General features: G+C 45.4%; 1 protein-coding gene across 1 annotated transcript; it reads right to left on the reverse strand.

The window, feature by feature from the left end:
• Positions 1-2867: 2867 nt before the first annotated feature.
• LOC144165671 (lon protease homolog, mitochondrial-like) lies at positions 2868-16749 on the reverse strand. Its single transcript, XM_077695483.1, has 8 exons — positions 16570-16749; positions 12078-12133; positions 9802-9889; positions 9599-9721; positions 8791-8907; positions 4794-4934; positions 4245-4410; positions 2868-3210 (listed from the first exon to the last, which is right to left on the reverse strand). The coding sequence occupies exons 1-8, from the start codon at positions 16747-16749 to the stop codon at positions 2879-2881; spliced, it is 1203 nt and encodes a 400-aa protein (XP_077551609.1). The 3' UTR covers positions 2868-2878.
• Positions 16750-18260: the final 1511 nt, after the last annotated feature.

Genomic DNA, 18260 nt, shown 5'->3' on the forward strand with positions numbered 1-18260 from the left:
TGATCACGCATTGCCTGCTGTTTCACTGAGCAGGGCTACCACAGAAACGGGAGGATTTCGGCTTCCTTGTAGCTCGTAAACGTGTTAATGCATAGTGAAGAAAGCAAATCCCAAAAACCGCTTAAAAATCCAATTGTCATGCCAAGCCAAAGCCAAAAAGGGGGTCTTCCCATGAACCCCACGACGACATGGCTTACAAGGCGCAGTTTCCTCTCTAGTATACTTACTAAGAAACTCTATGGCTCGTGGGTCCGCGCGCATGAAGTGACGTCACGAGCTTTTGACGAGCGCTGCCGCGTCACTTCTTTTGGCTCTCCCTTGATGATGTCACGCTGATGTTCATTTGCTGAGTGCCGCTCCGCGCGCTGCTCCGTCGGTGTGATAAATGAGATCCAATTAAACTAAGTTCTTCACGTCGCAGGCCGCTCATATTTCACCCAGGGTATTCTGCTGAGTGAAGGAAGCGAACTGTGCAATAATATTAACGCCGAAAATTAGTGTCAGTGCTCCTTTAAGCAGTTTCCATAGATGCATGTCATGCTCTGGAGCCGTTTCGTGAGCGGAACCGCTCATTTAAAAAGTCGCAGTTAGTTTACGTGATTCGCGTCAAATTGACTGCATGGTTTGTATCAACCACATGGTTTTATTAGGCTCCCGTTTTGAAACTTTTTGCTCAGGTTTGGTAGGACTATGTCCTCGTGCTGTCCATTTACAAGTGAGCATATAGCCCCACCGTGCAGGTTGTGGGTTGTTAATCGGACATCATAATGCCCAGTCGAACGCGTGTGACGCCTTGTTTCGCCTCGCATATTTTGTCGAACAGCGCTGGCATCTTGCTGCTGAAGGGGCGCTTTGCTTCCGAATGGCAACCTGATGCGCTGCTTCTCGTTTATGCTACCGTGTAATGATGAAGCTGACGATGACGGTGAATTTCGGTGGTTGTTTTTCCCCTACCTTCATCTGCTGTTTACTGGCGGGGCGACTACTCCTCGCTAGCAACTTGTGCCGAGTTTAAGCTCGCACTGTGGAAGGCCTCGTGAAAGGGCCGTTTTATATGATGAACGCCAACGCCAGACGTTGGGTTTTTACCTTTAGCTCGCGTCTTGGAACGTCCCGTAAAACATGTTGCTTGCCCATAACGACGCCACCACACTTTTTTATCGATAGCTCTCAGCTTCATCAGCGCTTCTCGAACCAAGAGCTGCAGATTTCCACTGTGCAACCAACGCACCAACACGGGAATACAGTGACGTCAGTGCAAGCTATCACGCCTCCAAAAAGCCTGTCTGCAAACTTTGTTTTCGAGGTCACAAAGCACGCCAGAGCAGTTGGACAGTGCTGTAACGGCTGCCAAGCACCGGCAGCAACTGGGTGCACTGCGGCCGTCGACTGCGAGCGATACCCGCTCCAAGCCTCCAAAACACACACATACACTGTTGGGACTCGGCCATCCCAGCTCAGTCACTAGTGTTGCGACGTTGCCCTGTCCAGTCTGCTATCGACGCGGCGCAGACCATAGCGACGAAGTAGCCGAGATGACGGTTATTTGAAGCAGCATTTATATACAATATATACAAAGGTAGCAAGAGCGTTACATGGCTAAGACAAGCGCGATAGCGCTTCTCAACTCAGGGCCTTCGATGAGATGCCGCCGCACCACCGCTGCTTCGGGGCTGGTTTTATACCCTCAGGGTTTCGTTGGAGCCGCGTGCAGTTCCGATGCCTCCAGTCGGAGCTATCACTGGCCGCATTATGAATCTGGCGAATGGAGGCGAAGCGATTGCGTCAGCCGAGCCGCCCGGACCGGGAAAGAGAAGGCAACTCTGCGGCGGCGTCTCCAGGTGCTACTTGCTGCGTGTCTGCGGGGATTAGTTTGTCCCAGGCATGATTTGGTCCAGCCGTCGCAATGGGAAAGGGAGAGCAGAATCGGCGGCGCCTTTCCCGCCAAGTCGCGGCACGTCTGACGCGGGCGGTTTGACCTAGACGCGAATCAACCCCGGCATCGGCACGTCGCCAGGTGCAGCGAATTTGTGTCGGGCGCTCTGGCACAACACACACACACGGATACAAAAATGAGTGGTCAAAGTCAGACCCGTTTCGGGGGCTCTTAACGGAAATGAACATAGCAGCGCGTAGCGCCCCTATCGTGTCCCTTCTCGTGTCCCTTTCCTTTTACCCCCGAACTGCCCATTAAAAGAAAAACAAATCGACTCGTTTTTTTGTGCTGATGGTTCAGTCATGCAATAATTTTGAATAAATGTGACCAGTAAAACACGTATTCAAAGAAATTTCTACTGGATGCGTCAAACCGCTGAAGTTCACGGTTCATAGATTTGCGGGACGTCTTATTTGGGGACACCTCGTAGTTAGCTGACACAATGTAAAAGGCCCTCACTGCTGCAGGTGCCCCTTATGATGATGATGATGATTAGTGGTAGCCTCTTTGTAGCTGGGTGATGACGCGTCATCTCATAGGGACCCCCCATCGCTTCCTCCCCCCCTACCTTCGCCGCTTCGAGGCGCACTCCAGGTCTGCCCCCCCCCGGAAAAATAAGAAGTCTACGCCACTGCAGGCAGGGGTAACAAAGGGCCAAGTGCAGCAAAGTGATAGCACATGGATGAAACAGCAGCCTTGTCAATCATGCCCAGAGGGCATTGTGAAAATGCACGAGTTCAGAGTTGTGCACTCATGAAAGAGCTACTCTTCTTGTTAAAGTGTACTGAGCATTGCAAAAGCAGAAGCCTCTCCATGAAGCAAGATGGCACACTACATCCTCCAGTGCAGCCACTGTGAGCAGTGCCTGTAGTATTGCCCCCCCCCCCCCCCTCCCTTTTTTTTAGAATCTTATTTACGACTGACCTCACAAGCTTTAATCCATCACAAGTGCTGCACATGCTGCGAACACAATGCCATGCTCCCAAACTGTGCCCCCACATGCATGATGCCCTCCTTCAAAATGCGGCCAACCCAAGCATGCAGAGGCCCCACCTCTGGCACGTGCAGGTGGATGTGGGCCCTCTGGAGGAAGTCGTTTTCGGGCGCCTGCTTCAGGGCAAAGGCCTTGGCGAAGGAGTAGGCAATGTTGGCACTCTCCTTCATCACGTCCCCGAGGTGGCCCGTCAGCTGCAGCGAGCCCTCGGGCTTCTTGTCTCCCCCGCCGTAGTCCGGGGGCCGGGGCACTGCCGTCTCTATGTACAGGGTGGAGCCACCTAGAGACAGCAAGCAGAGAGTAGTTTTCACAACACCAGTGCCATGCACACTAGACTCTCTTGAGAGTGCCACACTAAATGCCTGCACGTGCGTGTTTCTTGGTGAAATTTCAATTCAAAGTTGAAGCGATTATTAACCTTGAGAGAAAGCTGCGCAGAATGTGCTTCGTGATGCAGGAAGCAACAAGGCTTTTTTTTTCTTTTAAATTCATAGTTAGATGGAGGTGCAGTGATAGGGTCTTAGCTTAATTTGCACAATAACCAAGCAAAGTTCCAAAAATTGGTATGGAAACATGAGAGGGTTTCATTCCTTTCACCAGAAAAGGCACAGCTTCCCAACTCTCTACTTCATTTATTGGAGAAAATTTGGCCTGCTTGCTTACATGGCTTGCACTGCATCGGAAGGAAGAAGTACTGACTTCATAGCCCTGTCAGCCATAAAGCAGAAGACATGTACCAGCACAGGCCAAAACAAAACAAACGAGGGATTCCTTGGCCTTTCGCTTTAATTATCCCCAGGACACACAAAGTGACAAGGTACGCATCTAACAAAGGTCGGATGCGACGAGCGCGTTTGTGGGTTTCCTGGAGCTCAGTAAAAGAGGGACGGCATAAGAAGAAAAACGATAAAACAGGCCATAAGGCAGTTTGTATTCCCCTACCTCCATGCAGCCAATGTGCCTCAATCTTCTCCTACTACAAAATAAAAAAATAATGTCGCAGTATAGCCACGAATGCCTGCTCATTCAAATTCATTTTTTAAACTTGCCAAAAGCGCTTAGGTGCATTTCACAGAGTTTTGAATCATTACCACTTATATCGAAATAACACTTCTAAAAAAGATTTTTAGAATTACTTTGGGATTTAGAATTACTTCACTGTAACAACCATATGCTGCATTTTCAAACTGACCATTGCCGCGCTGATTAGAAGCCCAACAGCACCCCAGAAACCCGGTCGCAGGCAGCCCCAACACACAATTGTGCCCTCAGAATGGGCCGGGAGGAAAAGATGAGCGGTCGCCTTGTCCTCACCCATGGCTGTCCATGCCAGCCCCATGACGACCCCGGGTGGCGTCTCCTCGTACATGCGGTCTTGCGTGAACAGCGGCTTGCCCACAAAGTCGTTGAGGTTCTCGGGCTCCACAGTTACAACGTCGCACTCCTTGCTCACTATCTTGAACGCAGCCTTGCGCAGAATCTGTCCCGAAAAGAAGGAGGTCGCAGCCGCAGCTGGTACAGAGGCCACACGACGTTCTGCCACTCACACGGCCAGGCTGACTTTCCAAGCACCCTGTGGTTTGTTCTGCGCGATGATGCACTTGCCCGCTTGACCGTTCCACAGGATGCACAATTTTGGTGGGACATTTAGATGGTGAAGGACATCCGGTTTGTCACCGATTAAATGACTGTCAACCAGATACGCTCCATAACTATCCCCCCCCCCCTTTTTTTTCTTCCAGTGTGGCACGAAAGCAGGAAAGAACGTGCCTTACGTACAACTGCCTATTCAGTGCACGCTGCTAGCGCCTGGGCCCACAATGAACAGAGCAAACAAGTGCGACGAGGCCACCGAGAACTCACCTTCTCAATGTGTTTCTGCAAATTGCGGACGCCACTCTCCCGACAGTAGTACTTGATCAGCTTCTGCAACGACTCTGGCTTCACGTCCACCTGGTTCTCAGAGATGCCGCTGTGCGTCCTGGCTTGTGGGATGAGGTAGCGCTGCATCAAGAAGGAAACAAGTTCAGTGGAAGGTTCAGCAAGGCTTGTTGTTGGGCTAGTTGGTATCGGTAGATGTACATGGTTGGAAAAGTTGTTAGTAGCGCCTCACTCGTTCTGTCTGGTTTTCTTTCGCTCTACGTTTGTCCCTTGTGTTACAAAAAAAGTGCTTTTTGAACCATGTTCAGTGAAAGGGCCAGGCTGAAGAAGAGGTACTATAGCAGCCAACTCTAAGAAGTTCTTGCCAGGTCTACACCTGAATGCAGCTATGAGCACTGAGAGATGCCAAAATAAGGCCCACACAGTTTCCCTTTAACATGCAGTCTGTGAGGACCTTAAAGAGGCTTTCCTATTTATAATCTGGTTAAACATTGCCTCCCTCTAGTCTGAGAGAAGCTTGAATGTAACCTTGTTGCCCTATACCTCGCAGATTTCGCATCCTTATAGCATCCTCGATAAACCGCACCGATGCACACCAGGGCACAACGGTGCGCCTTTTCATCCTCGATAAACCGCACCGGTGCACACCATCTGTCCTCGATAAACCGGGGGGTGCACCGTCGCGGGGCAATTTTTGGTTGCCCCATCGCGGACCGTGAGAGTCGACGGTGCGCCAGGGTGCAATCCCAAGATGCATCGCGGACGACGCCAGCGAAGCGGCTTCCTCCGCCATCTGCTGCAGCTACGGAGCATCGATACAGTAAACTGCAGCATCGGCGCACTCGTGTGAAGGCAGAACGGGCTGTAGATTGTTGCTGACAAGGGTGGATTGCTTTCAAATTCATTGGGCCACGATGCGACTGGCTCATAACAGGCGCTAATAAACAGCTAGAGACAGTTAATGAGGACGCAAACTTCGTGTACTGCAAGAATGCTGATTGCATGGCCAGCCAGTTGGAGCTTTGCATTCTTTACAGTCGAATCCCGCTACAACGAAATTGACGGGACGCGCGAAAAATTTCGTTGAAGCGAAAATTCGTTGAGGCGAAATCCACCCCAACACACCACGGAAAGGCCAGAAAAATAGCCCCGTATGTTTCCGCATCATTGGCAGAAAAAAAAACAATGTTTAGAAAAAGGAGTGACGCGCAATAACGTCATGTTTATTCGGATAACAAACATACCAATGGTTATCTGTGTTCACTGCACGCAAAGAACGCGTTACAGAGGGGGGTGAAGAAATGCAGGCGCAAAACGTATTGCTGCACAACAAGGCGTGCCCACCGAGCTGATTACTTGCAGATAGCTGCTAAGCCCCCCTCTCGCTTGTGGCAGGAGCAGTGCCGTTATCTTATCCTCTGACAGGGCACGGCAGCTACTGACCTTGGCAGGCAAGACGCGCGCGCTTGCATTAAACATGACCGCGCACTCGCGACTAAGATAGGATGACTTGGCTTCAAGACCAAACACGCAAACATAATTTTTGTTCTTGGCTATGAAGAATGGTAGAAGGAAAACGGCAAGGACAGCTGCTCACGAGTCACAACGCATGCATGACGGCGCCGCGCCAGCAGCGGAGCATATTCGTGCGATTTCAATTGGATACAGATTGGCTGTAGCTCCGGCTTGGCGAACCGGGCCTGTGCCTCATGTAAAGACGGCCAGCCACATCGTTATCACCATCAAACAATGGCGTCCGCCTGAGTTTTTTTTTTTTTTTTTTTTTTGTTGTTTTGGGTGGCGGTGTGGGCGCACCGCACATGTTTTCGGTGAAACTAAGCGTCCTGAATGTTTAATAAGTTACAGATAGCTGGCGCTATGCTAATTTTATTGTAAAATAATTGTTCAAACCCAGCCCAATTCATCGCAAATTTCGTTGAAGCGAAAGCAAGCCAGACAAATGGTTCGTTGTGGCGAGGACTTTGTTGCATTGACTTCTATGGCTAGCGGATGGGGAATTGAAAATATTTCGTTGAAGCGGACTTCGTTGTAGCGGGATTAGACTGTAGTTCGAATGAATTACACGAACAGTTACTGGAGTGCCTAGACCATGAAGACTTGCATGCTTTGCTGTAGTGGAAGGGCGGAACATAACAGGCACTCGCATTATGGCTCTCAGAACGAAGATGAGAAGCAGCTTGTAGGTAGCGGAAGCAGTGGAAGAACGTTGTCGCGCATGTGTGACGCATTTGGGTTGTGTGTACATATAATCATTGGCCTTCAATAAATATCATTTCCTAGTAGAGCTGTGTCACGCTACACTGCTGTATTGGTACGTGCAAGCAGCTTTATGAGTTGCTTTCTTAGCTTAAGAGATGGCGCTTGGGTAGAACCGCCTAGTTTGTCCTCGATCAACGCCCCACACTGGTGCGCACCGTCATGGGGCACTGTGCACCGCGCCGGTTTTGGGGCAACCCCGGTGCGTGTTTATCGAGGACGCTATTAAAAGGTCGACCATGACAGATTTCTTCAGTAAAAATTGTGGGTCATCCTTGCGTCGCCCACAATTCTCCCTCAAAGTGCTTTTGTCTAAAAAAATTTTGTTCTTTTTCTAGCTGCCCTTTAATCTCCAGGATGTAGAGGAAAGTTACTTCTGTCAAAAAATTTATAAAAAATCACTTTTTCAATTGCCACCATTTTTTCGTGGACATTATGTTGAGGTCCTGGGCTGCTCCATGCAGCATTTTAAAAATATTTTTGCTTTTTTTTTTGCTGTCATTATGCCATTGAGAAAATGCGCAGTGTTGAGCCTTTTCAAACATTTTTAGCGAACACAAGCACATCCTCTCAGCCAATGAAGCAATTGTTTCTGTATTTCACGATTGTGGACAATTGGTAAAAAAATATATTGACACTGAAAAAAGCATAAATATGCAACAAAGCATTTGGCAAATTTGAAAAAATCTTTCTGGCCGATATTCACCCCAAAATTGCGCATTGTTGTGTTTGTGGTAAAAATATCAAATACAAGGCCTTCGCTAGTACAAATCATCGCAGTTTGTTAATGAAAACAGTTTAATGAAAACAGTTTAATGAAAACAGTTCTTGTTTTAGCAGAGAAAAAAATTTTTAAATTTGTATGACACTTCACCACGTTGTTCCACAGAGCGTCTTCTCTGCACAACATGCGCCTGCCTTTATGTAGGACGTGCGAGCCAGTGGGTTCGTGCTGCAAGATTACCTTTCCCTGCAACGGTTTTTCGTAGCGTCAGTACAGGAAAAAGGGATAATTCGCGGGTTGGTGGGAAAACAATGTGGAGCTAGCGGAGGTGCGCCCCTTCTATGAGTACGTGTAACTCAACGGCTGGCTGGACATCAGATGTGCATTTGATTTGTGGGCCATGCGAGGATTGCCCACAATTTTTACTGAACAAATCCGTGATGGTCGACTTTACAGCTGGGACATTTTCCATGGAATGACCCCAATGCAAGACTAAGTTGGAAGCAGGTGACAACATTTTCCCTATTTCGATGCAAACCATGACAGGCATCATGCCGTCCCTCAGATGTTCCTGGAAAACTCTTGGAATCATGCCACTAGTCATGGCAGTGAGTAGCCTGTGATCAGTTGGTGTTATCACCACAGGCAGATGCTATGATAGCAGCTAGTATTTATTGGTTTCTCCGACTGCCTTGTAGAAGCTGGCAGCACTTGAGCACCATTACTTGCTGAGTGTTTTTGAGGGTAACCGAACAGGTAGCCGATGTGATAATAGGCTAATTGCAAACAGGTTTTCTCAATAGTGCGACAATTAAATCGCCAGAGAAAAAAGAAAAAGAAAAGAACCTTAATTTCCGAGAGCATTTTGTCGTAAAAGTTGCTAGTAATATACATACAGCAGAAATATCTGTTTCTGCAGATCTTTATTATTCGTGGACTAAACTCCAACTGTCCTAGCTGGCATTCAAGTGCACTCACCTCGGCGATTGCCATTTTTTCTTCAGCAACATAGCCAGAAACTTCAATCATCTCCATTCTGTCCTTGAGTGGCTCTGGTATTGTGTCGGTAACATTTGCTGTGCATATAAACAAAACCTGCAAACATGCCATGAAACAAGAAAAGCAGGAAATCAATTTCTACAGCGGAACCTAAATTAAAGCAGTGCTCCTTTTTTTCCACTTGGTATTTTCAGTGCCCCCTACTGTAACAAAACAGGCTAGTTCGAGTTATACAACTTTATTCAGAGTTTGCCACAGTCCCAGCATCAACCAGCTTATCAAAAGCATGCGCTCAGCTGGCGTGACTCAATACAAACAACAATCAAGCAGAAGTCAGATGTTCTTTTTCTGCATTAGAAACAAAAATGAAAAAATACCAAAGCTTGAACTTTGCCATTAGAAAAAAAGAATCTAAATGCAAGAAAATGCTACTTTCGCATTTGGTTACTGAATAAATGGCTTATCTTAATTAGGTTATCTACTGTTTGACAAGAGTTAACTGCTAATTTAGCTCCATTTTCTGCAACATATGGACTTCACAGTCTTTTCTTGTAATCAGAGGTAGCTCAGTGAACCAAGCCCTTGCACAATGAGCTTTTATAAACCTGCTTTCGTTTTTCTGTTTTCCACGAAACCGCTGGCATGAAGGTGCCCATGAAAGATACCTCTACCAGCGCGTATTTTCTGCCAAGAAAAGCAAATTCATAGCACATTGAATATCCATAAATGCAGGATAGTGCTTCAATTGAAACTTCATTGAAGTGAAATACAGTGCTCTGAAGATCACCTTAGAAAGGTCCACGTTGACGTCGAGGTAGTGGTCCAAGAAATTGGAATTTTGCTCAGGGTCAAGAACTTCTAACAGTGCTGACGAGGGGTCGCCCTGATAGCCTCTGCCGATTTTGTCTACCTATGAAAAGAGGAGAAAAAAAATTGAGACAAAGAAAAAAGTCAGAGTATTTGCACGCGCACTGATTGGAAGGGACTCACCTCATCTATAAGCACCAGAGGATTTTCAGTTTTCGTTTTCTTCAAGCACTGGATCAGCTTGCCAGGCATGGCGCCAACATAGGTCCGCCTTGTATAAAACCACGCAAAAGAAAAGAGGGCGTGGTCACATCAAATAGCCCGCTACATTTTTGCCTCCACTCAGCTGATTGACAAGCAGTACACCTGTACACTTCCTATGAGTTGAAGGATTTAGCACAAATGGAAACCAGCAAAAAGTTTAGTAAAAGAAAGCTCTTGTCCACTTCTGTTTTTTTTTTTTTTTTTTCATAGGTACAAAAATTTGTTTAAGTTCGATAACTCTACGAGCATCATGAGCTCATGTACTTACACCGTAATCTGTTTCATTATCTGTAAAAGACATGCAACGTTGCCACCCAGGCGCTTAATTCTACGTTACGTGATGCCTACTAGTGCAGTAGTTATACTTAAGCCAAATTTAAATTGGGGGGGTAGATGGTTATGAGTTTAGACCATTTGGGGTTGCTTAGTGTGCATTGAAATTTGCACACACAACCACACTGAACTTATGTTTAAAAGCAATTTAATGTTGACATAACGACGCAGTTTGTCACCGTTTCATTTTAAGTCAGCGCGTTTCTCAAGGGTGCTTGCGGCATTTGGTTCGTGTTCCCCTTCCTTCAGCAAAACGGTTATGCTTAGCAAGACTGCAAACTAGAATTAATCCTGCTTCAGCTGGGACATTGAAATGTTGTATGTCCGCTAAAATGAAATCCTCAAGTTAACTTAATTTAGAAGTGCGGCTGTATGTTAGTTCCTGACATAAAATATCTTCACCTTTATGCGCATTTAATCCTTTAGTGCTAAGCTTAGGCTTCCTTCCATGTGTCATGCTTAATAAAAAAAAGCTGTGCACAATTACACAATAATCATAGACGTTAAAAAAGATAGCACAAACTCTCCGGTTCTCTCTACACTCCTATATTGCATTGCCACAGTTATTTCATGAGTATAAATGACAAATTTTGATTAAATTTGGAGGGGGAGAATGTGAGTGGTCAGCAAGCTATAAAATAAGTAAGATCCACTTTTTAAAAGCTCTAAACAAGACCCCCCCCCCCCCCAAAAAAAACACAAATATGAAAAATGTATGAACAATTTTGTATTATTAGCTGGTATATATATACCCATGATTTGAAAAAGCCTCAGTAGTCTGCAGCCATAGGTCCAAAATGTGTGCTTGCACATTTTCGAGGTCCTTGACATGTCTGGGGGTTGTGGCCAAAAACCCCAATGCCCTTTTTTCACACGCGGTTGGGCCTAGCCTGGTCTGTGGGGGTGGCCATCTTGGCCAGCAGCATGGTCACGTGCGTGCTAGTACTCTTGTGAGCCGTGCATGGCGACGTCTCTGTGGTCCCACGTGATTCGGGAATGAGGACGCCAGAAGACAGACCCTCACTGGTCTCCCACAGAAGAACCCCCTTTCCATTAGGCCAAGTTTGGATGACCGCTATTTTAACTTCATGAGGACGACGACTCTGCTTGTATATTCAGTTGGTGTTGGTCACCAGGGATATCTCGTCCCTGTGCCCTCAAGGGAAGACAAGTCTGAGCCACCAATACTCAGCTAGGGAGCAGAGCGCTCAGCAATCATCAAATTTCGTCTACCGTTCTCAAAAATCCCCAACTCAAACCAGTGCACAAGTCTTCAAACCCCGCTACATGGCTAGTGCGGCTTGGTAGTTTTTGCTCTACCGTAGCTACATGTGTCGCTCCCCAAGATGCCATGAAGCTCTTTACTTTGCACCACAAATTTCACCATTCTAGCATTCCTTCCTGGCAAGTGAGTACTGTGACTTCATTGTGCCCCTCTGCCAGAAGCCCACGACAGGTTCACCCAGGAGCACCATTATCTTAGAGCAGGCTTAGAGCTATACACTGTGTTGGGGACTGAAGGAAAACATGCCATTCATATGAGCCACAAAGCAGACTAGCCGAAACTCTGTAATTGATGAATACGCAAAAACGACCGCAATTCAAGCAGGCTGACTACCCTATTCTCACTGCTTTGTTGAGGTGTCGCTAAACAAAGCTTACTTAGAAGCTCTACTTCAAGCTGTGTGGCACATCTTGTATAAACTCAACAAAAAGTGCATGCATTACAACTGAGAAAATTGCCAGAAATTATTGCACTGCTAATCAAAATCATAACGTTTCTAAACTATTTTCGATAAGTATTTTTACGGCAGAAAAAATGCAGCCCCCTGTCAGACCGGAGGCGATCCCACAAAACGTACCGATGTCCCTTGATCTCCGCAACATCGGTCATGCCGCCAACACTAAAGCGGAAGTACTGCAGAAAAAGAAAGGAAAGATACACGACATGTTTAATCGAGCAGTGAATTCAACACCTTGAAGGTAACGTTGCTAAATGAGCCTGCTTTTATAGCCTGAGCCAGCCAGCCAGGGAAATAAAAATTGTTTAACACGACTTTGACAGGCGAATGCAGAGGTTAACAGACAGAAGCCTCCAGCAACAGCGAACACGATTTTTTCCAGCTAAGCTTTCTTCTTCTTCCTTTTGAAGGTGCATGACTGCGGCACCGTGCTGGCCAACTTTGCAACAAAAATTTCGAAGTAATTACAAATAAGGCTGCAATAGAACTGCACAGGAACACAGGAACAAAAGCAAGCTGCACTCTGGCAGTGTGCCCCAAGATAAGAAATAATTAGGGGTGTGCGGATATCAATCTTTGCTTTTGAAGTAAATATGAAGCAAATATGGTAATGATTGCTCGAACAGTCATGAAGCGAAGTGAATTTTTAGCGATTTCCAAAACGGAAACTGAAATTTACAATTTCTCAAGCATGCTTTAGTAACTGGCCTGTAGAAAAGTAGAAGGCTCGCTTGAGAGCACTTGATAATTTTTATGGTGTAGAATGAACATACAGAAGCTATCCTGATGCTGTTAGCTTTGCTGATTGTATTAAATTTTATGCGGGGCAACTTTCATCTTATTAGTGGTGGCCTCAATCTCAAGTACTTCAGTTAATTAGTGTAATTAAGGTATAATTATACATTCTGACAAGCTATATGATTAACACATTTTCCTTTTAAAAAGAAATATAAATGGCCATTCCAACTTCTACGCCAGCTCTAGCAAATACAATTAAAGCCATTCCACTCAATGTCAAAGCTGTCGGTAGTGCAGAGCACTGATTCACCATAATAAGCTGTAGCGCCCTTATCCTCTCACTGCTACCACCCAATGCAATTCAAATTTCCTGCCTTCACAGAGCTCACGTGCCCTCTGCCTGAAACAGTGCCAGCGGGAGTTCTGTTCTTTTTGTGCTTGCTTTTCCTCCCACACGTGCCGGCATTGCACTGCCACCTTTTCTCGCTTACTATAACAAAAACCAACCCAACAAGCCTTCCGAAATAAATGAACACGGGTGCTGCCGGTTAATTACGCATATTTTGCCTCAAATGTACCTGCCATTTTCTTTGCGCTAAACCACGGGGAGATCAATGACAAGCACCAGCGGTCCACGAGTTTTGAACGGTTAGGACTTATTAAACCGCTTGGTTTTCGAAGCCTCTGTGGGACGCTCTACGACGGTACGCCGGGCTCTACTGGGGTCCGTTATCTCACTGTGTGCCTGATTCCGGCAGTCGCTTGACATCGAGCATTACAGTGAGCTACGACGACAAGGCGAGCCCCTAAAGCGCTCTGCACTTAAAGAACTTGGCGTGTGGGTCAACATAAGGCAGAAAAAATTAGCCTGATTTATAAACCCTTTCAGCATACCCTTATGGAATCCCAGTATTATCCCTGTTATTGATCCCCTCTGCTTGTGTATCCCTTTAGCTGTAATAACAACGCATAAGTATCACTTTTAAAACACACTAGCACCACACGCACAGGAATCTTTTCTGTGAAGGGCATGTCATGCATAATATCGACACGTGAAAAGAGTTCTTTTTTTTTTTTTTATTACAAGGTTTAACAAGCCGACACTACGCAGGCAATAAGGCACCCCATAATGAAAGGCTCCGGATTAATTTTGACCACATGGTGATCTTTACCGTGCGTTGAAATCTCGAACACACAGGCATTTTCGCTTTTCGCCTCCATGAGAAAAAGCGGCCAACGCGGCCGGGAATCGAGCCCACGTGCGTGAAAACAGTTGAGACCAAATTGATGCAAGTGCGTGATAAACGTGCACGGTTGGCAAGCTAGCTTCCCCAGTGTTCAACAATGTCTTTTCGTTAAGAAAGCAGCTTTATCATGATTCTCGTGATTCGTAACAGTATGAAGCTAGACGAAATTCAACTGCCCGAAAAAAAGGAGCACTACAGGCAAAAAAAAAAAAAAAGCATGCTTTGAGCATCATTTTATTAGTGCAAGTACATGGCCGTGCATTATCTAGGATGTGTTGACCAAGGCCTCTTGAGTGCGACCACCTTATCAGGGCTTGAAAAAGGAAGCATGCGGGCGGAGTTGGCCCAATGCCCAAAGCACCTTCCTCTTGCCGTTTCGCCACCTGTCACTGATGCAATGCAGGAAAGCCCATCGACAGTGGTGGAGAACACTGGTGCATGTTTGCGGTGGTTGATCATATGTGTTCAAAGTGCGATACATCTGGTGCCCAACTAGTTCTGATTCATTGCAAAAAATGCATCTCGCGTGTGTTTAAGTGAGGGCTTTTCCTGTTTTCAGCAAGACATAATGTCATGTATCTTGAGACTGTTCCTATGCGTTTGTAAAGTTCGAAATACCTTGAAAATGTATTCGAAATTTTCTGATAGTGCGATTTAATTCGAAGCTGAATCAAATATGTTATTCGCCTCAATATTTGAAAGTTTTCAATCTTCAAACGGCGTGCAACTACCTGGATAGCCTGCTGAGCCTGCCCTGATTGATTGATTGTGGGTTTTAACGCGCCGACGCAACGCAGGCGATGAGGCGCGCCGTAGTGGAGGGCTCCGGATTAATTTTGACCACCTGGGGATCTTTATCGTGCACCGAAATCTCGTACACACGGGCGTTTTTGCTTTTCGCCTCCATCAGAAAAGCGGCCGCCGCGGCCGGGAATCGAACCCGCGACCTCGTGCTCAGCAGCGCAACGCCTTAGCCCACTGAGCCACCACGGCGGGTTGAGCCTGCCCTGGGTCCACACGAGTGAGCAGACTGACTCCAGAAATAATCTATAGCGTATACACAGTCGGTTTCAATTGGTTCAGCTTTAGCTGGTCCATTGAATGTGGCCAAATTAAGCAGAAGGCAGAACTTAGTGAACTTCTGGTTCACACCTTCACACGGTGGTGAAAACACAAAATGTGGTCAAACTAAAAGTGAAAAAAAAAAAAAAAAAAAAGAGAAAAAGAAACCTGAAGTGTTTAATGAAACAACATTGCCGAAAGAAACAAAGAAGTGTTTTGGTTGTTCACTTCGAACGTGCGTGTGCTTAAGGGGGCACATGGGCCTTTGGGACCTAAAAATTGCCCAAAAAAGCATTTTTTTTAGGTATCCCTTTTGTCTTGACTTGCACAATTTTTCCTCTGAATATTTGGTATGTGGAACAGTACCAGGTACTTATAAAAGCCATAGAGGCCTGATTTCTACAAAGAAATAACAACTTTCCCATAATTCTTAACTTTTTTGCCACAAGTGGTATCACAGTGATACGAAATTCTCGAGAGGTACATCCCAGCATGTAGTGCAGCTAGGAAGATCATTTCTTTTGCACTGTGGAGCTGAGTGTTCAAACCATGCAATATGGGAAGCAGATTTTCCATTTTGTGTTTCAGTAGTTGTTCAATTAGCGTTATTTTTAATTGGTCAGCAGAAGCAGTTCAAACCTAGAAGTTAGAATTGATGTAAATGTGTATGTGATTGCAAAACAAACAAACTGCTTCCCACATTTCATTCTCCACAACTTCTGGTATCTATTCATGGCTTGCTGGTAATCTTCTGTTGAATAATTTTTTCCTGTTGTTCTCAAGAACAATCAAGAAGAACGTAATTAACTTGGAAAGTAGTTACTTCACATCAAAACTAATTAGATACCTGAAATCAGCTAAAAAAACAAACAAACTCATGAAATTTCGTCAAAATTGGTTTCTAAGACCAGTGTGCCCTTTTAATGCTTACTGCTTTCATTATTCTGATAATCAAATGCTTCAAGACTGCTCCTCTTGTTTCCCTCGTGAAATCCCCACCCCTTTTTTAGATAATCAGGAGCTGGTGCATGGCAGGCCTTGCTTGCTGCTTTGTGCCCATCACTTGATGAAATGAAACTAAGTCGTGGCTGATTCATTGCAGCTTTACAGCTTTTACAACACAAAACCCCAATTCACCTTTATTGTGGCATGTAGCTACGAAGTTGACCACTTTCCCCCTAAAATTTCTGAAGCGTAACCGCTGCCCTGTAAATCCAACTCAAGGAAGACATTATTCGAATCATAGAACCCAAGAATTGAGTCACAATGTTTTCAAAAGAAAAGCAAACAGTTAAGCGCCTTGATATGTTCAGAAGAAACAGAAGAAGTTCAGGTGTTTGATCTTTATTGTGTGCTCTCCTTTCTTCTCACTACTGCACTCCCACATGCACCAAGATGGTTTCACACTAGTACAATCAAAATGATAAAAAGTAGTATCTCACCCTCTTCTAGCTCAAAAAATAGAGCCTCAGCACAAGCAGCACTACAACTCACACAGGAAGAAGCATTTCGGATGCCTCCGGCGCGGAGGATATTTGCGCACGCGTGTGGGAAAAGGGGCTCACCTCTCTGTTGAGAGCTCGGGCTATGGACCTGGCAATGCTCGTCTTCCCGACGCCGGGAGGGCCGTAGAAGCAGAGGATCTTGCCCTGTGTGGTTCCCTTCAGCTGGCTCACTGCAATGAACTCCTGCAACGTTTCAGGACCTCGTTCACTCACAAGAAGGAGCACAAGTGATGTTTGCATGCTGGCCCGCAACGAAGACATGCCACTGGTGGCAAACGAAACCTGAACAGGTTAATATATAACGTTAACCTGGTTAGCCCAACCCACTTACAACAATATATTGGATATAACAATGAACAGTCACAGCACCATCAACTTTGCTATATGTTATATGGTAAAATAAACCACTTATTAGAATGGTCACTTTCCTTAATTATTGGTAAAACAATTGACCCTGATGGTATGAGCCTACATAAAGTAGTGTATTCAAAGGTATGCGAGAGCTTATGCGGGCATTCTGTGTGACCAGGCATGACTTTAAGCATGAAATAAGTTGAGGCATCTTTTATCTTTCCAACACTCAGAAGAAGTTGGTGCCTTTTTTGTAGCCACGCTATCCCTGAAAGAAGATACCTCCTGACTGTTCCTCTTATCTTATACTATCAGCAAGCCCAGGAAATTAGAGCTAAGTGGGGTAAAGCTACTGTTAATAACCAATGTTTAAAAAGGCAGAAAACTATGGCACTTTAGTAACATGCAATCTGCCAATGGTTAAAAAAAAAAAAGAAAACAAAGGCAATGATTTGATGCGGAGACTTCTTCCAATGTGAAAGACAGTGGCCTTTCCTAGGGGCCCTGTGGAGTCGGTTGACACGTGAATGGCTAAGCCTTGGTGTACGGCTGTGCAGTTACATTTCCATTATGTAAATATTGGGTGAAAACCCCTAAATGCTTACAAAAGTAACTTTTTCTGCCCAACCCTGTTAAAACAATTACTGGTTATAACAATCACTTTTTTGGGGCACTTCATTATTGTTATAAGTGGGTTAGATTGTACTACAACAATTCTCATGACTGCATTTCCTCTACACCTGACAGTGCGCATTTAATTTGAACTTAAAGCAGTTGTTTCTGGTTCAAGTGCTGTGCAGTCCTGATTAATGAGAACCACAAACAATTAGAATTCCTTATCTCAGAGTACAGTAGAGTGACCATGCATGCATTTACGAAATGCATTTTTAATTTAATTTGAACTCTTACATCCCTCCTAAATTCCAACTATTTTCCCCATGGGTATAAATTTATTGCACAATCTTGTGCCACTTTTTCTTCTCCCTGATACATGCACAATGTTGTACTGGGTTCGCCCGTTGATGTTTGAGGTGCAGGTTGCTCGTCTTTCATTGTGCGCTTTGAAATATATACTTCTCCTCCCACACAGCATTTTTCCTCATATGTACCACATTGTTGAAGTCTACTACGTTTTTTTATGGCCATGTATCAAAACGGGTTTACGTAGTAAGGTTGACGTCTGGGCTAGTTGGTTCCACTAGGCAGTTGGTATTCGTACGCACATTCATAAGCAAGTATGTATGTTCAGAGTGCCCCCATGAACGTGTAACACTTTTCCTTTTATTCCCTGATTTTCATCGCATAGACTCCATTTTCGTGCGTGTGTGTGTATGTGTGTGTGTGTGAAAGGTCTTGTTAATCATTTCATTAGGTTATTTATCCAGCATTTTCTAGTGTAC

Source organism: Haemaphysalis longicornis, unplaced genomic scaffold (assembly GCF_048455015.1).
Source record: "Haemaphysalis longicornis isolate Haplotype H1 unplaced genomic scaffold, Haemaphysalis longicornis Haplotype H1 scaffold_1452, whole genome shotgun sequence".
In the NCBI taxonomy this organism is placed as follows: Eukaryota; Metazoa; Arthropoda; class Arachnida; order Ixodida; family Ixodidae; genus Haemaphysalis; species Haemaphysalis longicornis.

Bases quoted from the DNA above. Each gene is read 5' to 3' on its own strand.
- LOC144165671 (XM_077695483.1), bottom strand. From the start codon at position 16,749: ATGCAAACATCACTTGTGCTCCTTCTTGTGAGTGAACGAGGTCCTGAA. The intron at 9,890-12,077 runs GTACGTTTTGTG...GTTTTATACAAG, and splicing joins GCGGAGATCAAGGGACATCG to GCGGACCTATGTTGGCGCCA. The intron at 8,908-9,598 runs GTGATCTTCAGA...GCATGTTTGCAG, and splicing joins TCAACGTGGACCTTTCTAAG to GTTTTGTTTATATGCACAGC.